At 46.9% G+C, this 14,663-nt stretch overlaps 4 protein-coding genes across 4 annotated transcripts; 1 reads left to right on the plus strand and 3 right to left on the minus strand.

The window, feature by feature from the left end:
* Positions 1 to 414: 414 nt before the first annotated feature.
* Positions 415 to 1,787, plus strand: DFJ58DRAFT_816666 (uncharacterized protein; the record flags this gene model as incomplete). The annotated part of the gene is made up of 4 exons (XM_041391758.1): positions 415 to 678; positions 700 to 932; positions 954 to 973; positions 998 to 1,787. 4 exons carry the CDS (start codon positions 415 to 417, stop codon positions 1,405 to 1,407), a joined length of 927 nt encoding a protein of 308 aa, XP_041237418.1. The 3' UTR covers positions 1,408 to 1,787.
* Positions 1,788 to 3,056: 1,269 nt separating this feature from the next.
* Positions 3,057 to 4,964, minus strand: DFJ58DRAFT_155448 (uncharacterized protein). Its single transcript, XM_041378924.1, has 15 exons — positions 4,784 to 4,964; positions 4,714 to 4,723; positions 4,642 to 4,661; positions 4,559 to 4,591; positions 4,399 to 4,495; positions 4,314 to 4,342; positions 4,224 to 4,254; positions 4,130 to 4,162; positions 4,002 to 4,078; positions 3,893 to 3,950; positions 3,728 to 3,835; positions 3,557 to 3,667; positions 3,455 to 3,498; positions 3,372 to 3,397; positions 3,057 to 3,318 (listed from the first exon to the last, which is right to left on the minus strand). Exons 1-15 carry the CDS (start codon positions 4,835 to 4,837, stop codon positions 3,189 to 3,191), a joined length of 861 nt encoding a protein of 286 aa, XP_041237419.1. The 5' UTR covers positions 4,838 to 4,964; the 3' UTR covers positions 3,057 to 3,188.
* A 5,736-nt stretch (positions 4,965 to 10,700) lies between these two features.
* On the minus strand, positions 10,701 to 11,801 carry DFJ58DRAFT_155557 (uncharacterized protein). Its single transcript, XM_041378925.1, has 7 exons — positions 11,702 to 11,801; positions 11,594 to 11,649; positions 11,447 to 11,536; positions 11,268 to 11,381; positions 11,163 to 11,209; positions 11,082 to 11,107; positions 10,701 to 11,017 (listed from the first exon to the last, which is right to left on the minus strand). The coding sequence occupies exons 2-7, from the start codon at positions 11,604 to 11,606 to the stop codon at positions 10,798 to 10,800; spliced, it is 510 nt and encodes a 169-aa protein (XP_041237420.1). The 5' UTR covers positions 11,607 to 11,649; positions 11,702 to 11,801; the 3' UTR covers positions 10,701 to 10,797.
* Positions 11,802 to 12,033: 232 nt separating this feature from the next.
* Positions 12,034 to 12,540, minus strand: DFJ58DRAFT_816689 (uncharacterized protein; the record flags this gene model as incomplete). The annotated part of the gene is made up of 5 exons (XM_041391759.1): positions 12,034 to 12,199; positions 12,262 to 12,294; positions 12,345 to 12,364; positions 12,414 to 12,423; positions 12,485 to 12,540. Coding segments are annotated over 5 exons (254 nt in total), but the record flags the coding sequence as incomplete, so codon positions are not given.
* Positions 12,541 to 14,663: the final 2,123 nt, after the last annotated feature.

Below are 14,663 nucleotides of genomic sequence, written 5' to 3' on the forward strand. Positions count from 1 at the left end.
ACATTATAGTTTATGATGTAAGCTGCCAAAGCTCCACTGCTTCCCCAATCTCCTGTCACTTGCTAGAAGCGCATTGGAGCCTCCGGAGTCCGCGGACATATCATTTCAGCGATACTGCGCGCACTCTGGGGAAAGCGGTACGTTGCGGGCGGCTGGGCGTTGTCAGCAATACGGGCTATGGCATAGAGAGCCCCCACCTATTATGTAAATCAATTTACTGCCGCAGAGGCGTGTTTGACCTGGGGTGATCCGGGATCTCCCAGACCATGTGACTTGGCTCAGTTGAATTTGAATTTTGTTATTCCTTGTCCAGACGCGCTCATATAGTATGTAATTATAGTAAGTTAAGAACAAACGTTTTTTCCGTTTAGTAACTTTTCAGTTCGTTGTCTCTCCTATATCCTTCTTGCCATCATGTCTAACCCACTGACGGTAACAGTCGATACTTATTCTGCTCTCTCATTTTCAAGTTCCACATCTTTCGCTCCTTCTGCTCTTCCTCCATCTTCTGCTCCTTCCCTATCTTCCACACCTTCCACGACAACTGACAGCAATGGACAAACTTCAACTACCCCTGCAACCACAAGTACCACTCCAACAACAACCTCCATGACATTTGTCCCGACTACAGTACCCGTCGTTATTATGTTCGTCCTTTCTTATCTCATGTCTTTTACAGTCCTTTATCCAATATGCTAGCTCAACAAATGCATACGGATCAACAGTCATCATCACAACAGAGATATCCACAACAACCTCAATCCCTGTCTCAACTTCCTCTTCCTCTTCCACAAACAACTCATCAAACACCGGCCCAATTGTAGGTGGCGTAGTCGGTGGTATCGCCGCGATTGCCATCTTCGCTCTGCTCATCTTCTGCTTACGCCGTCGCATAAGGCGAGTCGAGTCCGATGGCAACTTTGGCCCCGATCGTGTTATTTCCCAACCTTCAGGGGGTGGGACTCTCCCCCAAGTCGACCTTGGCGAGGAAAATGAGATCACCCTTACACTGACCATGGTAGCAGCATGCGCCAATACGGAGAAAGCCCCTTCCTACCTGCGGGTGCAGCCGCCGGCGCAGCAGCTGCCGCAAGTATAAACCGCACGACCCTCCCACTTAGCTCTCCCTCCCAATACAGCGACACCGCCACCACTGCTGCTAACGGGTACCCCTCTCAGGGCTTCATTCGCCCAGGCCCGGGCCGGTACCCCCAAGGCGGACCAAACATGTACTCAATGAAGGAGAGAGAAGCTGCTTCTGGACGTCAAGGCCTCGACCTCGCTACCCAGCAAGAAGTTGATGGAGAGGGTTCTGGCGTTGTCCAGCACCAAGATGCGGGACGGGTGCATAGTGAAGAAGGCGAACCAAGAGATATTCCGCCTGCGTATGACTCTATATGGCAGTAGACTCATGCAGGGATTCCAAAAGGTGATATTTGAAGTTGAATGCGTGATACTACCCCCTCGCCACGTTTCGATGGACACCTCTTTTGGACGTTCATACGTATGTACAGTGCATTGTCATTGTCATCACGATCTCAGACACTGATTCCTTGTTTATTTTCGACACAAGTTGTCGGACGCCGCGATATCATCAGCCAAGTATATCATCTGCATTTGTTTGATAGGTAAAGAGACGGAACTTTCGCACACATCATTCACCTTATCTCTCACATAAACTAGGCACATCAAGATGGGGGCGTAGACATCGGGGACAGCATTCGTGTTGCAGGTTTGGATTAATGATCTAGAGAGTTGACGTTATGGTCGCAGGCTGCCATAACACAGTGGCAGACGGGCCTGTGAGCGCAACTTGACAACAGTTCTCCAGTGCCAGAGACGGCTAAGAGAATAGTCAAGCTCCGTTCCTGTCAGAGGCACGTCAGTTGTATGGTCAATGGTCAGACTATATACATTTAAGATACAAGGAGTCAGACGCACCTAGTGGCAGCCCCAGTATCTATAATTAGGTTTGATCAACGCATTGCAAGCAGATTCGAAAACTCCTTGATTGCTCCTTGATATTTGAAATTTTGCAACACCATCATTGATATCAGGTACCAGCTACCTTGGTTCTAAATCTTCAAAGATCAATTGCTCACGTCGGCGTGGTCTTCGGCTTGATGCAGATAGTGTCGATATGAGGAGAAAGTACGCGTCCAAGCCATGAATGGAGATAGGGTTGGTGGAGGGATGAGACAATGTCGCAAAGGTGGATTGTGCTCATACTCAAGAGCGCCTTCGCACAGCCCTTCTTGATTATCTTAGTGTTCTCACAGACAAACAGCCTGGCGAATCGCGATCCTCATGTCACGAAAATGCCGGTGACCACTGATAGGAAAGCTTGGAGAATTTGCATCCACTGGATCCAAACTTGATGAGTCTAACGCCGTTCGTCTCGTAATTTGATGCCATGCAGATGATCCTTATTATGATGGGCAGTGTCGTTGATGGATGATGGCCAGGGTAGGGAAGCGAAGGTGATTGCGAACACGCTGGCTGAGCTGCAGGGCGAACAGAAAATGGACTTTAGAAGGATTTGCTGTATTCGGAAGAAAGTCGATGGCGTTGGTACCAAGGCATGGACCAGAGACATAGACTCCTAACCAGTCTGGCCATGCGTCAATTTGAGATGGTGAGAATTTTTTGACGTGGCGATCTCCACATAGCTTAGTCAGACACGTACACGGCAAGCTGTTCGAGTTTTAGCAGGTTTTAGCGTAGCATCACATCACACAAGCACAACACTCTTCGGTGCATAGTCCCAACCGCAGCTCAGCGTTCAAGGCGAAGATAGTGTGGACGATGGGTATACCAGCACCACATCCAAGTGTCTGCCGTGTCCTACGATCAAGACTGACTCGGATAGACATCGATTATTGGGATCGTGAACTATATCCTGGTCGACTGTGTATGAAGTATTAGGGATCTATGACCTGTCAGTTGGTGCCATCTGGACGCCTGAGAAGTGTGCGAGCCGGAAGAGCCCATTGTTCAACTCGGTACTATGTAAACCCAACTTGCAGGAGTTGTCATCATTAGTCGTGAATCGTGTGCAAACAGATTTATAGTGCGAGTTCTGCGATATTAAGGTATCCATCATGCCAAGCCACCCAAACCAGTCATCTCACAGTCCAAACTTCACAACACCGAATAAGCCACGCGATAAGACGTCACACCGTACGGTCTCAGGCTCCAGGTGACATGTCCGACATGGAAATGTACAAGAGCGCATCACCGTCGTGCTTGGTATTGTCGATATGCCAAAGACGGAGGTGCATCCGCGTGGCGAGGATTGCAAGGATAAAGACCTCGAAACTGTATATAGGGTATTGTCAGTAGGAATCCACGACAGAAGATGAAGTGCATACTCTTCGAGGAAGGAGTGGTATGGGGACTGAGAGTGTAAAACATCAATTATTCGATCGTATTGAAGGGCATCAGGTTCACGCACATCGGGAAATATCACTGGTACAAGGACGTTCAAGGCCGAGAAAACTTTCCGAACAATGATCATCACCGATGAGTACGGAAACAGATGTAAGTCCTGACTCACGCAGACCGCATGCATAGTAGAATATATTATGCTTCACTAGGGTAGCATAGAGAGGATATCTTGTCGACCGCCAGTTCCGTATTGCACGGATGAGTGTGAGGGAGACCAGTCCTGGGGAGAGCGTCAGTCAGCACGCGTTTATAATGTATCCCAGGTCCCGACGACATGTACCCAGTTGAAACACAAACAAGAGAATAAACGGCAGGTACAATTGGACACTGCTCGAGGTCCGGTAGCAGCCTGTGATGCCTGGAATGCCTGAGATGGCGCTAGTCGAAACTGGGAGAGTGGAGTGAATATATGGGAACACTAGCTGGGGAAGGTGAGAGTACATACAATATTGAGACTTGGCAATAGCACTAAACCAAATGCCGATGAACGATACGATGACAGCCTGACTGAGTCAGCGATCAAGAGCTTGGATGCGTGAGGGCACGAGACTCACAAAAAGGGTCGACAACATGGCTACGAGTACGATTCTATTGTTGCTCCAGAGCGCATATGTTCTGAGCACAAAAAAGCCTGGATGAATTGGATCAGGAGCACGTTTGTGTCGCGAGGAAGGAGATATACATTCAGAGCAAGTGAGGGATATCACTGCAAAACCTGTGAGTGGAAAGAACAATGATCGGTAAGAACGTGCATATAGCATGTGCCATGCACGTACATGAGTAAATACTGATGAGAATCTTGCAGGCCTGACCATGTCATGCAGTGAGTGTCGTCATCAGTGGAAGTCTGCTACACCTTTACATACCATGGAGTTCTCATTCGGGGTCAAGGTCACTGAAGCACAGCATGTCAATTCAGTATCGGGGGATGTGTGCTGGGAATGAACGCACGACGTGTGTCTGCGGCGATGAGGAAAAAGGGTATATATCGTGCAATGATATAGAGGCATTTCACGTTGGACCACCGCGACCGAAGCAGGAATGTCCACTTCGCACAGCATGTTTTCAATATCTAAAGCTAGGCATACCACGGAAGAAGCACATTACTTACCTCATCGTGAAGTGAACAAATATAATCATAGGTCTGAATTAACAGGTTTGACGGTGAACAGGACTAGATCGGGACAAACCTACCCAGAATACAATCAGTGACGCTGAAACATTATGTTAGAGTCAGGAAGAAAATATTCTGAAGACAGCACGCACTGCATATGTACTAGTGGCACCCATGGTATATCAGTTATTATCTTGTCATCGGGTCGAGGAAGCGACAAACCGCTAAATACTGCAGAATCCTGGCCGCTGCGATATCGTCAGCCGAGTACTCCATCTGCGTTCGTTGGAGAGGTAACTTGGAAGGATGTGTTTTGCGCCCAGAGCATGCACTTTGTTATCTCTTATGGATGACTCGGAGCTGGCCAAACCCGATGATCGATGATCATGATACCAGGTGTTCACGAGGCGCAAACACAATACACACCTACTATAAATGGTTAGGTCGGATCAACACAGACCCAGTTTGGATTCAGCGTCAAGTACTTACTAGTACTACGTTGATTCATGCCACATCAACTTGTCGGAGAGAACGTAGCTCCACTTTCAGACCTCTCTAACAAATTGCATAGGCTCATACCAGAAAAGAACTCAGTCTTAGTTCGAAATACTAAGAGAAGACATCACCGTAATCCGGAGGAGGTTATTAGAAAACGTCGAGGCGCTCGGAGAATAAAAGACGACCGTGGATGGAAACGTGTACATCAAGACGTACAACGGATCTATCCTGATAAGCTGCCAAGCTCCACTCCTTCCCCAATCTCCTGTTAGAAGCATCTCTTGATAGAAGCGCATTGGAGCCTCCGGAGTCCGCGGACATATCATTTCAACGATACTGCGTGCACTCCGGGGGAAACGGTGGACTGTTTCCTCAGTCTCATGGTGGATAGTGACTAGTGGCATGGAGAGCCCCACCTATTAAATCAAATGACTGTCTTCTTTTTGGTGGATGCGAGGCGTGTTTGACCTGGACTGTGTTTGGAGGGATCCAACGAAGCCGCCGTCAGCTTATTTCAGTCACCGTCTACACCGTGCCAGTGATACTCCTCCGTGAGGTACGCAGTATGCTTGAAAGTCGATACCCCAGCACTCAGAAAGTTATCGTTGCTCTTTAAATTTGAGGCCTTGAGAGTTCGTAAGTTTATAGCATACGCTGGGCAGCATGCAGCGTTTCAGTCGGTATGACGGCTGCGGGCTTGGGATTAAATTCCCGTGTGCACCGCACTGGCGCATAAACCGTTAACTTGGCGTGAAAAATTGACGGTATAATACAGGTTGGCCGTTGTACACAGGATTGCTACAGGAACAAAGATTTGAATAGTCGGAGTTCGCCGAACATATTACCGCCGAGCGTAAGTAAATTGATCCTGTTTACTTCTCCACCATACCATGATTAATATCGGATGGTGTGCATCATGATCATGTACTGGCAAGCAGCAACATGGGTCATGTATTACCCGTGATCAAAATCGTCAACAGAGAAGAATAAGCCACACGATAAGACGTTACACCGTACGGTCTGCAGGTGACATGTCCGACATAGATATACACACGACGATGTCAGAGCCGCGCACGTGTCGATTCATATGCCAGAGATGGAGGTGCATACGCGTGGCGAGGATTGCAAGGATAAAGACCTCCAAACTGTACGTATGTTTGTCAGTAGGAATTTGCAACAAAAGTTGGAGGTGCATACCTTTCAAGTTCAGGGAGGAAGTAGGATACAAACTAGGTGTGCGCAACATTAATGGTTCGATCATGTCCAAGGGTATTGTTTACGCACATCAGAAAGCGGCAGCAGTGGCGCAAGGACGTTCACGGTCGAGAGAACTTTCGAAAAGTTAATCATCACCGAGAAGCATGGAAACATATGAAAGTTCTTACTCACGCAGTCCGCATGCATAGTAGAATGTGTTGTGCTTCACTAGGATGGCGTACACATGGCCCCTGGCCAACCGCCAACTCTGTATGATACGCACGAGCGTGAGGGACACCAGCACTGGGGATAGCATCAATCAGCATGTGTCTGCAATGCACACTCCCAGTTTCAGGGTGCATACCCAGTTGGAACATAAACAAGAGAGAAAACGACATGAGGAATGAGAAACCACCCAAGCTCTGGTGACAACCTGGGATTGCGTCAGCCGCAGCTGTAGAAGCGGAGTGAATACGTGCAAATAATAGTGAGTGAAGGTGAGGGCACAAACGATAAGAGGTGATACTAATAGGAGTAAAACTAATGAAGAATGATGATACGGCGATAGCCTGACTGTTTTATCAACATTGAACTTGGGCGTGGTGAGGGTATGGGGCTCACAAAAAGGATGGACAGCATGGCGACGAGTAGAATTCTATTTTTGTTCCAGAGCGCATACGTTCTAAGGACAAAAAGGCCTGGATGAATTGGATCAGAATACGTATAAGTCTCGGAAGAAGGAGAGATACATTCAGAGCAAGTGATCGAAATCAGACCCAGGGCTGTAAGCAGCGCTCGATGAGAACGTGCAGGCAATATGTACCGGGCACGTACATGTGACAATCTTGATCAATATCTTGCATTTCTGGCGAAGTCATACAGTTATCTTCATTGTCAGTGGAGAGATGACCATGTTCACATACATTGTTATTTTCGATCGGGGTCACTGAAGCACAGTATGCCAATTCATTAAGTTGGGAAAACATATACTGGGATGAACGCACGATATAGGTTCACGGCTGGTGATTAAAAAGGGGATATATCGTGCGATGATATAAAGGGCTTTTACTTTGGTCCAGGGCGACTGAAGTAGGAATGTCCACTAGAACAGCACATCGTTAATAATATCAGAGCCTAGGCATATCGCGGAATAAGTACAATAATTACCTCTTCGTGAAGTGAACAAATATAGTCATAGATCTGGATTAACAAGTTTAATGGCGGATGAAAATATATCGGGATAAACATACCCAGAATGTCGCAATCGACACTGAGCTATCGAGTTAGAACGAGGAAGACGCAGTTCAGACGGCACGCACTGTATAAGTACTAGTTGCCACACGCAATGTATCTGTTATCATCTAGTACTGTCGTGTCGAGCAAGTAACGCACCTGCAGACTTCTGGCCGCTGTGAACATCGTCCGCCGTATATTCCATCTGAATTCGTTTGAGAGGAAAAAAATTGGGTTTCGTGGACACATCCGGTCACCTTCTTAAACGAGGGAACCCGTCAAGATCGGATACTAGGGACCCCATAGCCGCTGAGAATATTATCTCATTGGCCGATTTACGGTTGACGTGTTCACAGCCTGCACTAGAAGTGTTCTGTATTTTCATCGATAACATAGCAATGAGATCTCTATTCAAATGCTAACATGTACCCTGACTAATACATATTATTAGATTTAATTTGATCATCGAAATTGACTCGGAAACTCACAAATGCTCATTGTACTGATCCGTGATCCACTTAATATTTGAGACACCATCAGTCCTTGAAAGACGTAGCCACCTCGAGGGACCTACATTTCTCCAACTTAAAGGAAGGCGGTTTGATTTCGCGTTGGAGCAGGGCCAGCAGCCTGAGCCCAGAGCAAGACAGACAAGCTGTGATGTTGACACAGCGGGAGTTTCGATATTTTACTATATTTTGCGACTAGTGAAATCACATTCGAAATGCAATCTAGAGGGCTCCAGAGCGTTCCAGGCTAGGTCTAGAATGCTCTAGCCAGGTCTAGATCTGCTTTTGATTGAAATTTTGCAAGAGGTAAAATGTTCCAAACCTCCGATGTGTGATAGATGCTAGCTACGAACATCATGTGAAACCTAATCCAAGTGCTGACTAAGCAGTGGAAGGTCCTTGGTGCCGCATAGCTCTTGCCGGGATGTAGTCTAGCGTGACAAATTGACGATACATATAATACAGGTTGACCATGGTATACAGGATTGCTACAAGAAAGAAGATTTGGATAGTCGGGGTTCGCCGAACATATTACCTGGCAAGTAGCGCCATGGAATGGGCCGTGTATCACTCGTGATCAAATTCATCAAACAGCGAAGAAGGGCGCTTGAATTCGTAGTCCAGGTCCCACTCCACCAAATAAGCCAGGCGATAGGAAATTACACCGCACGGCCTACAGGTGACACGTCTGACATAGATATCCACACGATGATGTCAGAACCGTCCACGTGCTGATCCATGTGCCAGAGATGGAAGTGCATGTGCGTAGCGAGTATTGCAAGGATAAAGATCTCCAAACTGTATATATGCGTTCGGGGTTGTTGTCATTAGGAATTCGCAACAGAAGTTGGAGGTGCATACCCTTCAAGGAGGAAGTAGGATACAGACTGGGTGTGCGCAACATCAATGCTTTCATCATATCGAAGGGTATTGTTTACGCACATCAGAAAACGGCAGCAGTGGCACAATGACGTTCACGGCCGAGAGAACTTTCGAAAACGTTAATCCCCGATAAGCACGGAAATATAGGTTCTGACTCACGCAGACCGCATGCATAGTAGAATATGTTATGTTTCACTAGGATGGCGTACAGAGGGCCCTTTGCCGACGACCAACTCTGCATGACACGCACGAGTGTGAAGTATATCAGTACTGGGGATAGCATCAATCAGCGCGTGCCTGTAATGTACACTCCCAGTTTCCGGCTGCATACCCAATTGGAACACAAACAAGAGAGTAAATGGCATGAGGAACGACTCGAGCTCTGGCTACAGCCTGGGATTGCGTTAGCCGTAGCTGTGCAAGCGGAGTGAATATGTGCAAATAGTAGTGAGTGAAGGGGACAGCACAACCGGTAAGAGGTCACAGTAGTAGCAAAAGTAAAACCGTTAATGATGAAGGATGATATGGTGACAGCCTGACTGATTTATCAACGTTGAACTTGGGTGTACCGTGGGGCTCACAAAAAGGGTGGACAGCATGCCTACGAGTAGAACTCTATTTTTGTTCCTAGAGCGCATACGTTCTGAGGATAAAAAAGCCTGGATGAGTCAGATCAAAAACACATGTATGTTTCGGAGGAAGGAAAGGTACATTCAGAGCAGGTGAGTGAAATCAGACCCATGGCTAGAAGAGGAAACAGCAGGTTTCGGTAAGAACGTGCATGCGATATGTACCGTGCACATACATGCGATAATCTTGATCAATATTTGGCATTTCTGGCGAAATCATACAGTTAGCGTCATTCGTCGGCGGATAGATGACTATGTTCACATACATCATTGTTCTCGTTCGGGGATACGATCACTGAAGCACAGTATACCAATTCGTTAAGTTGAGGAGATATATACTGGGATGAACGCACGATATAGGTTCATGGTGGTGATTAAAAAGGGGATATATCGTGCGATGATATAAAGGGCTTTTACACTGGTCCAACGCTACTGAAGTATGAATGTCCACTTGAACACCACATCATTAATATCAGAGCCTAGGCATATCGCGGAGCAAGTACAATGCTTACCTCTTCGTAGAGTGAATGAATATAGTCATAGATCTGGATTAACAAGTTTAACGGCGGATGAAAATAAACATGCCCAGAATATCGCAATCGACGCTGAGCTATCGAGTTAGAACGAGGAAGACGCAGTTCAGATAGCGCACACTGTATAAGCACTAGTTGCCACACGTGATATATCTGTTATTATCTTACTGTCGTGTCGAGTGAGTAACACACCACGAAGAGCTGCAGACTTCTGGCCGCTGTGACATCGTCCGCCGAATATTCCACCTGGATTCATTCGAGAGGAAACAATTGGGTTTCGTGTACACATCCGGTCACCTTCTTAAACGAGCTGGGAACCCGTCAGGTATGTCGTCACCAGCGTGTATGACCGGAGACCTACCGATGCCGATATCGTAGGTTCGCAGATTATCACGGCTCCATCGAGCCAATCTATCGAAAATAGAGCATTATAAATGTATTCCTAGCGAAAATAGATGTCGACGTACCGAAGTAGCGCCGAGTCGTGATCACTGGCCCGAATAGATGGAACTAAGGACGAATTGTAAGCACATCGAATGGCTGCTGATAAGATGTGTTGGGCGCTAACTGAATGAAGATGCAGAGGGTGCAGACATGCCACGGCATAAATTATAATTCGCAAGTTCTTACTCACAGCACGTTGACCTTTCTAACCTTGTAACAACCTGCACATACTTCTCTGCGATAAGTACCAAGATTGGATGGTACGCATCATCATGTAGTGGCAAGCAGCGATATGGCTCGTGTATTGCTGATCAATCATCAAACAGAGAAGGAAGTCGTAGTCCAAGTTCAACTTCACAAACGACACCAAATAAGCCACTCGATAAGATGTTACACACCGTATGGTCTACAGGTGACATGTCTGACATAGGTATACACACGGCGATGTCAGAGTCATCCACGTGCTGATCCATATGCCAGATACGGAGGTGCATGCGCGTAGCGAGAATCGCAAGGATAAAGACCTCAAAACTGTATATGCGTGTGTGGGAGTTGTTGTTAGTAGGAATTCGCAACAGACGTTGGAGGTGCATACTCTTCGGGGACGAGGTCTGTTAGGGACTGGGTGTGCGCAACATCAATGCTTTCATCATATTGAAGGGTATTGTTTACGCACATCAGAAAGCGGCAGCAGCGGCACAAGGACGTTCACGGCCGAGAGAACTTTCGAAAAGTTAATCATCACCGATAAGCACGGAAAAATATGTAAGGTCTCACTCACGCAGACCGCATGCATAGTAGAATATATTATGCTTCACTAGGATAACGTACAGAGGGCCCTTGGCCGACCGCCAGCTCTGTATGACACAGCATGAGTGTGAGGGACTATCAGTAGCTGAGGTATAGCGTCAGTCAGCGCGTGTCTGCTAATTGTCACACTCCCAGTTTCCGACTGCATACCAAGTTGGAACACGAACAAGAGAATAAACGGCATGAAGAATGAGAAACTGCCCAAGTTCTGGGGACAGCCTGGGATTAGGTTAGCCGTAGCTGTGAAAGCGAGGTGAATATGTGCCAATAATAGTGAATGAAGGTGAGAGCACAAGCAATAAGAGATCATAATAGGAGTAAAAACTAATGATGGTGGATGCTACGGCGACAGCCTGACTGATTTATCAACATTGAACTTGGGCGTGGTGAGGGCGTGGGGCTCACAAAAATGGCGGACAACATGACTCTGAGTAGAATTCTATTTTTGTTCCAGAGCATATACGTTCTGAGGACAAAAAAGCCTGGATGAATCGGATTAGAAACACGTGTATGTCTCGGAGGAAGGAGAGATACATTCAGAGCAAACGAATGAAATCAAACTCAAGGCTGTAAGAGGAAATAGCAGCGCTCGGTAAGGATGTGCATGCAATATGTACCGGGCACGTACATGAGATAATATTGATCGATATTTGGCAATCCTGGCGAAGTAATACAGTCAGCATCATGTATCGGTGGATAGATGTCCATGTCCACATACATTGTTATCCTCGTTCGGGGCCACGGCCACTGAAACGACAGTATGCCAATTTATTGAGTTGGGGGAATATATACTGGGATGAACGCACGATATAGGTTCACGATGGGGATCAAAAAAGGGACATATCGCGTAATGATATAAAGGGCTTTTACTTTGGTCCAGCGCGACCGAAGTAGGAATGTCCACTTGAACAGCACATTATCAATATCAGAGCCTAGGCATATCGTGACACAAGTACACTACTTGCCTCTTCGTAAAGTGAGCAAATATAGTCATAGATCTGGATAAACAAGTTCAACGGCGGATGGACATAGATCGGAATAAACATACCCAGAACGTCGCCATTGACGCTGAGCTTTCGAGTTAGAACATGGAAGATGCGGTTCAGACAGCACGCACCGTATAAGTACTAGTTGCCACCCGTGATATATCTGTTATCATCTTGCTATCGTGACAAGAAAGCGACGCACCGCTAAGAGCTGCAAACTTCTGGCCGCCGTGACATCGTCCGCCGAATATTCCATCTGGATTCGTTCGAGAGGAAACAAATTGGGTTTCGTGTATACATCCGTTCACCTTCTTATATGAGCTGGGAACCCATCAACATCGGATACTGGAGATGCTATGCCGCTGAGAATATCGTGATGTATCATTTTACTGGCTGCTTTACAGTTGGTGCCAGAAATGTTCTGTATTTTCATTGGTAACATATTAATAAGGTCAGTGTCTATTAACACGTACCGAATAATACGCATCATTAGATTTAATTTGCTCATCAAAGTTGATTCAGACACTCGCATGTGCTCATTGTACTGATCCTTGATCCACTTGATGTTTGAGACACCATCAGTCCTTGAAATACGCAGCAACCTCGGAGGGTCCTACTTTTGTAGAACTTGAAGGAAGGCTTGACCTCTGTAGGTCAGGCCTTGGCCGTTTTAGACGGTGTGCAAACAAAGTTCTTCTAAGTTAAGAAGACTTTATATAATACGGGTGTGATGGTGATATAAAGCAGACCGGAGGAGCTAAATCGTTCTCGTCTACATGAAACCGAACGATCTGGATTGATACACGGATTTGTAAAGTGATGGATGTGATGGGTCACTAACCCGTCTTCATCCGACTGACGCCTTGATTATCTAGCGAATGTTGTGTCGGTGAGAGCATCTTCTTCACATTGTCGCTGCAGGCGTGTATCAGGTCGACTGGCAACCGGTGAGAAAATCAGGGAGGAGGCTCTGCTACAAGAGCGCATTGGAAGACGTACTAATTGTAGATCATGTGTGAGGTGGAATTCCGAACCTATTGGGATCAGGGGTTTCATGGCTGATCCTGAATATCTACAAACCGTTTACTTGTAGATTCGGCTCTTGTGATATCAAGATTGGATGGTACACACCAAGTAGCGGCAAACAGAGCTACTAGTTCTGATCAAACAGACACCTCACGAATTGCGATATCTGCATATTCAGGCGTCGAGACGATAACATACAACCTTCCAAGTTGTCGTCGCACCGGTCGAACATCGTACTTGAAGAGACTGTGTCTTGTCCGGAAACGCGGGAGGATGCTTCGTCTGGCCCGGTCTGGGCCACAATAGCTTTGAAAGCTCGAGTAAAGATGTCGGCTTATTTAGATGACCCGGAGCGATATTTTTTTTTAAACGATGGGTATATCCTTCAAAAAACTAGTGGTGGAGAGCACTCAGCACCGCTACGCTAGTACAACATTGTAAACCCGAAGGACACCGAGTGGCTGACTAAGCTACTTTGCTACCCCAGCTTCGGCTAGGGATCCTCCAGTAATACGCAAAGATACCAACAACTTGAAGGATCAAGGCCGGGCTAGAGCTGAGGCAAATTGCTCAAAATGCCTCATTTATATTTGTGCTCACAAGAACTGAACGTTAACCCAAGGTCATGCTGCGCAGCAGTCACGACGGTGCCAGAGACTTTTGATAGATTAAAGATTGACACATGAAGGATCCGTATCTGCTCTTCTACTGAAGCTCGTCGTCGTCGAACTTGTTGTTGTCGCCATTGTCATTGTCATTGTCATCGGTATCGTCGTCACCGTTGTAGTTGCTCACATGTCCATATCCGAAAACACAGCCTCCCCTGGAATACCCTAGACGACTGACTATAATGAAATATGGACTACATTTCGAAGACGTCCGCCTGCATTTTTCACTCCTGATACATTTAGTGAGATGGTGAACTTTGTGAAGCCGGCAGCCAGAAACACACCTACAATATGCAATCGTTGGTTGGGTGAACAGCACCATGGTCTCCTCGTCGAGTGTAATATCCCAAAGGGGAGCATCGAAAGATCTGTCATGGGACACCTCCACGAAAGGGAGGTGTGTCTTCACTGGCGTGTCCGACCAGAGACCTACCAATCCCGATATCGTAGGTTCGCGGATTACCTTGCCGATGCCACGCGCCACGGCCGAGGGATTGAAGTCGGCCACGTATAACCGGAAGGATGAATCAATTCCACCCGCGACGGGACCCGCTCATATCACACGAAATCCTCTCACTCCCAAAAAGTACAGCCTTTCCATGCCGAACCTTTCTTCATGGAGGAGACGAGAGTTTCGTGGACCCAGGATGACCATGTGGGAGACGCCATGCCGCTGAGGATATCATT

Source organism: Suillus subalutaceus, assembly GCF_016647625.1.
Source record: "Suillus subalutaceus strain FC151 chromosome Unknown DFJ58scaffold_180, whole genome shotgun sequence".
Taxonomy (NCBI): domain Eukaryota; kingdom Fungi; phylum Basidiomycota; class Agaricomycetes; order Boletales; family Suillaceae; genus Suillus; species Suillus subalutaceus.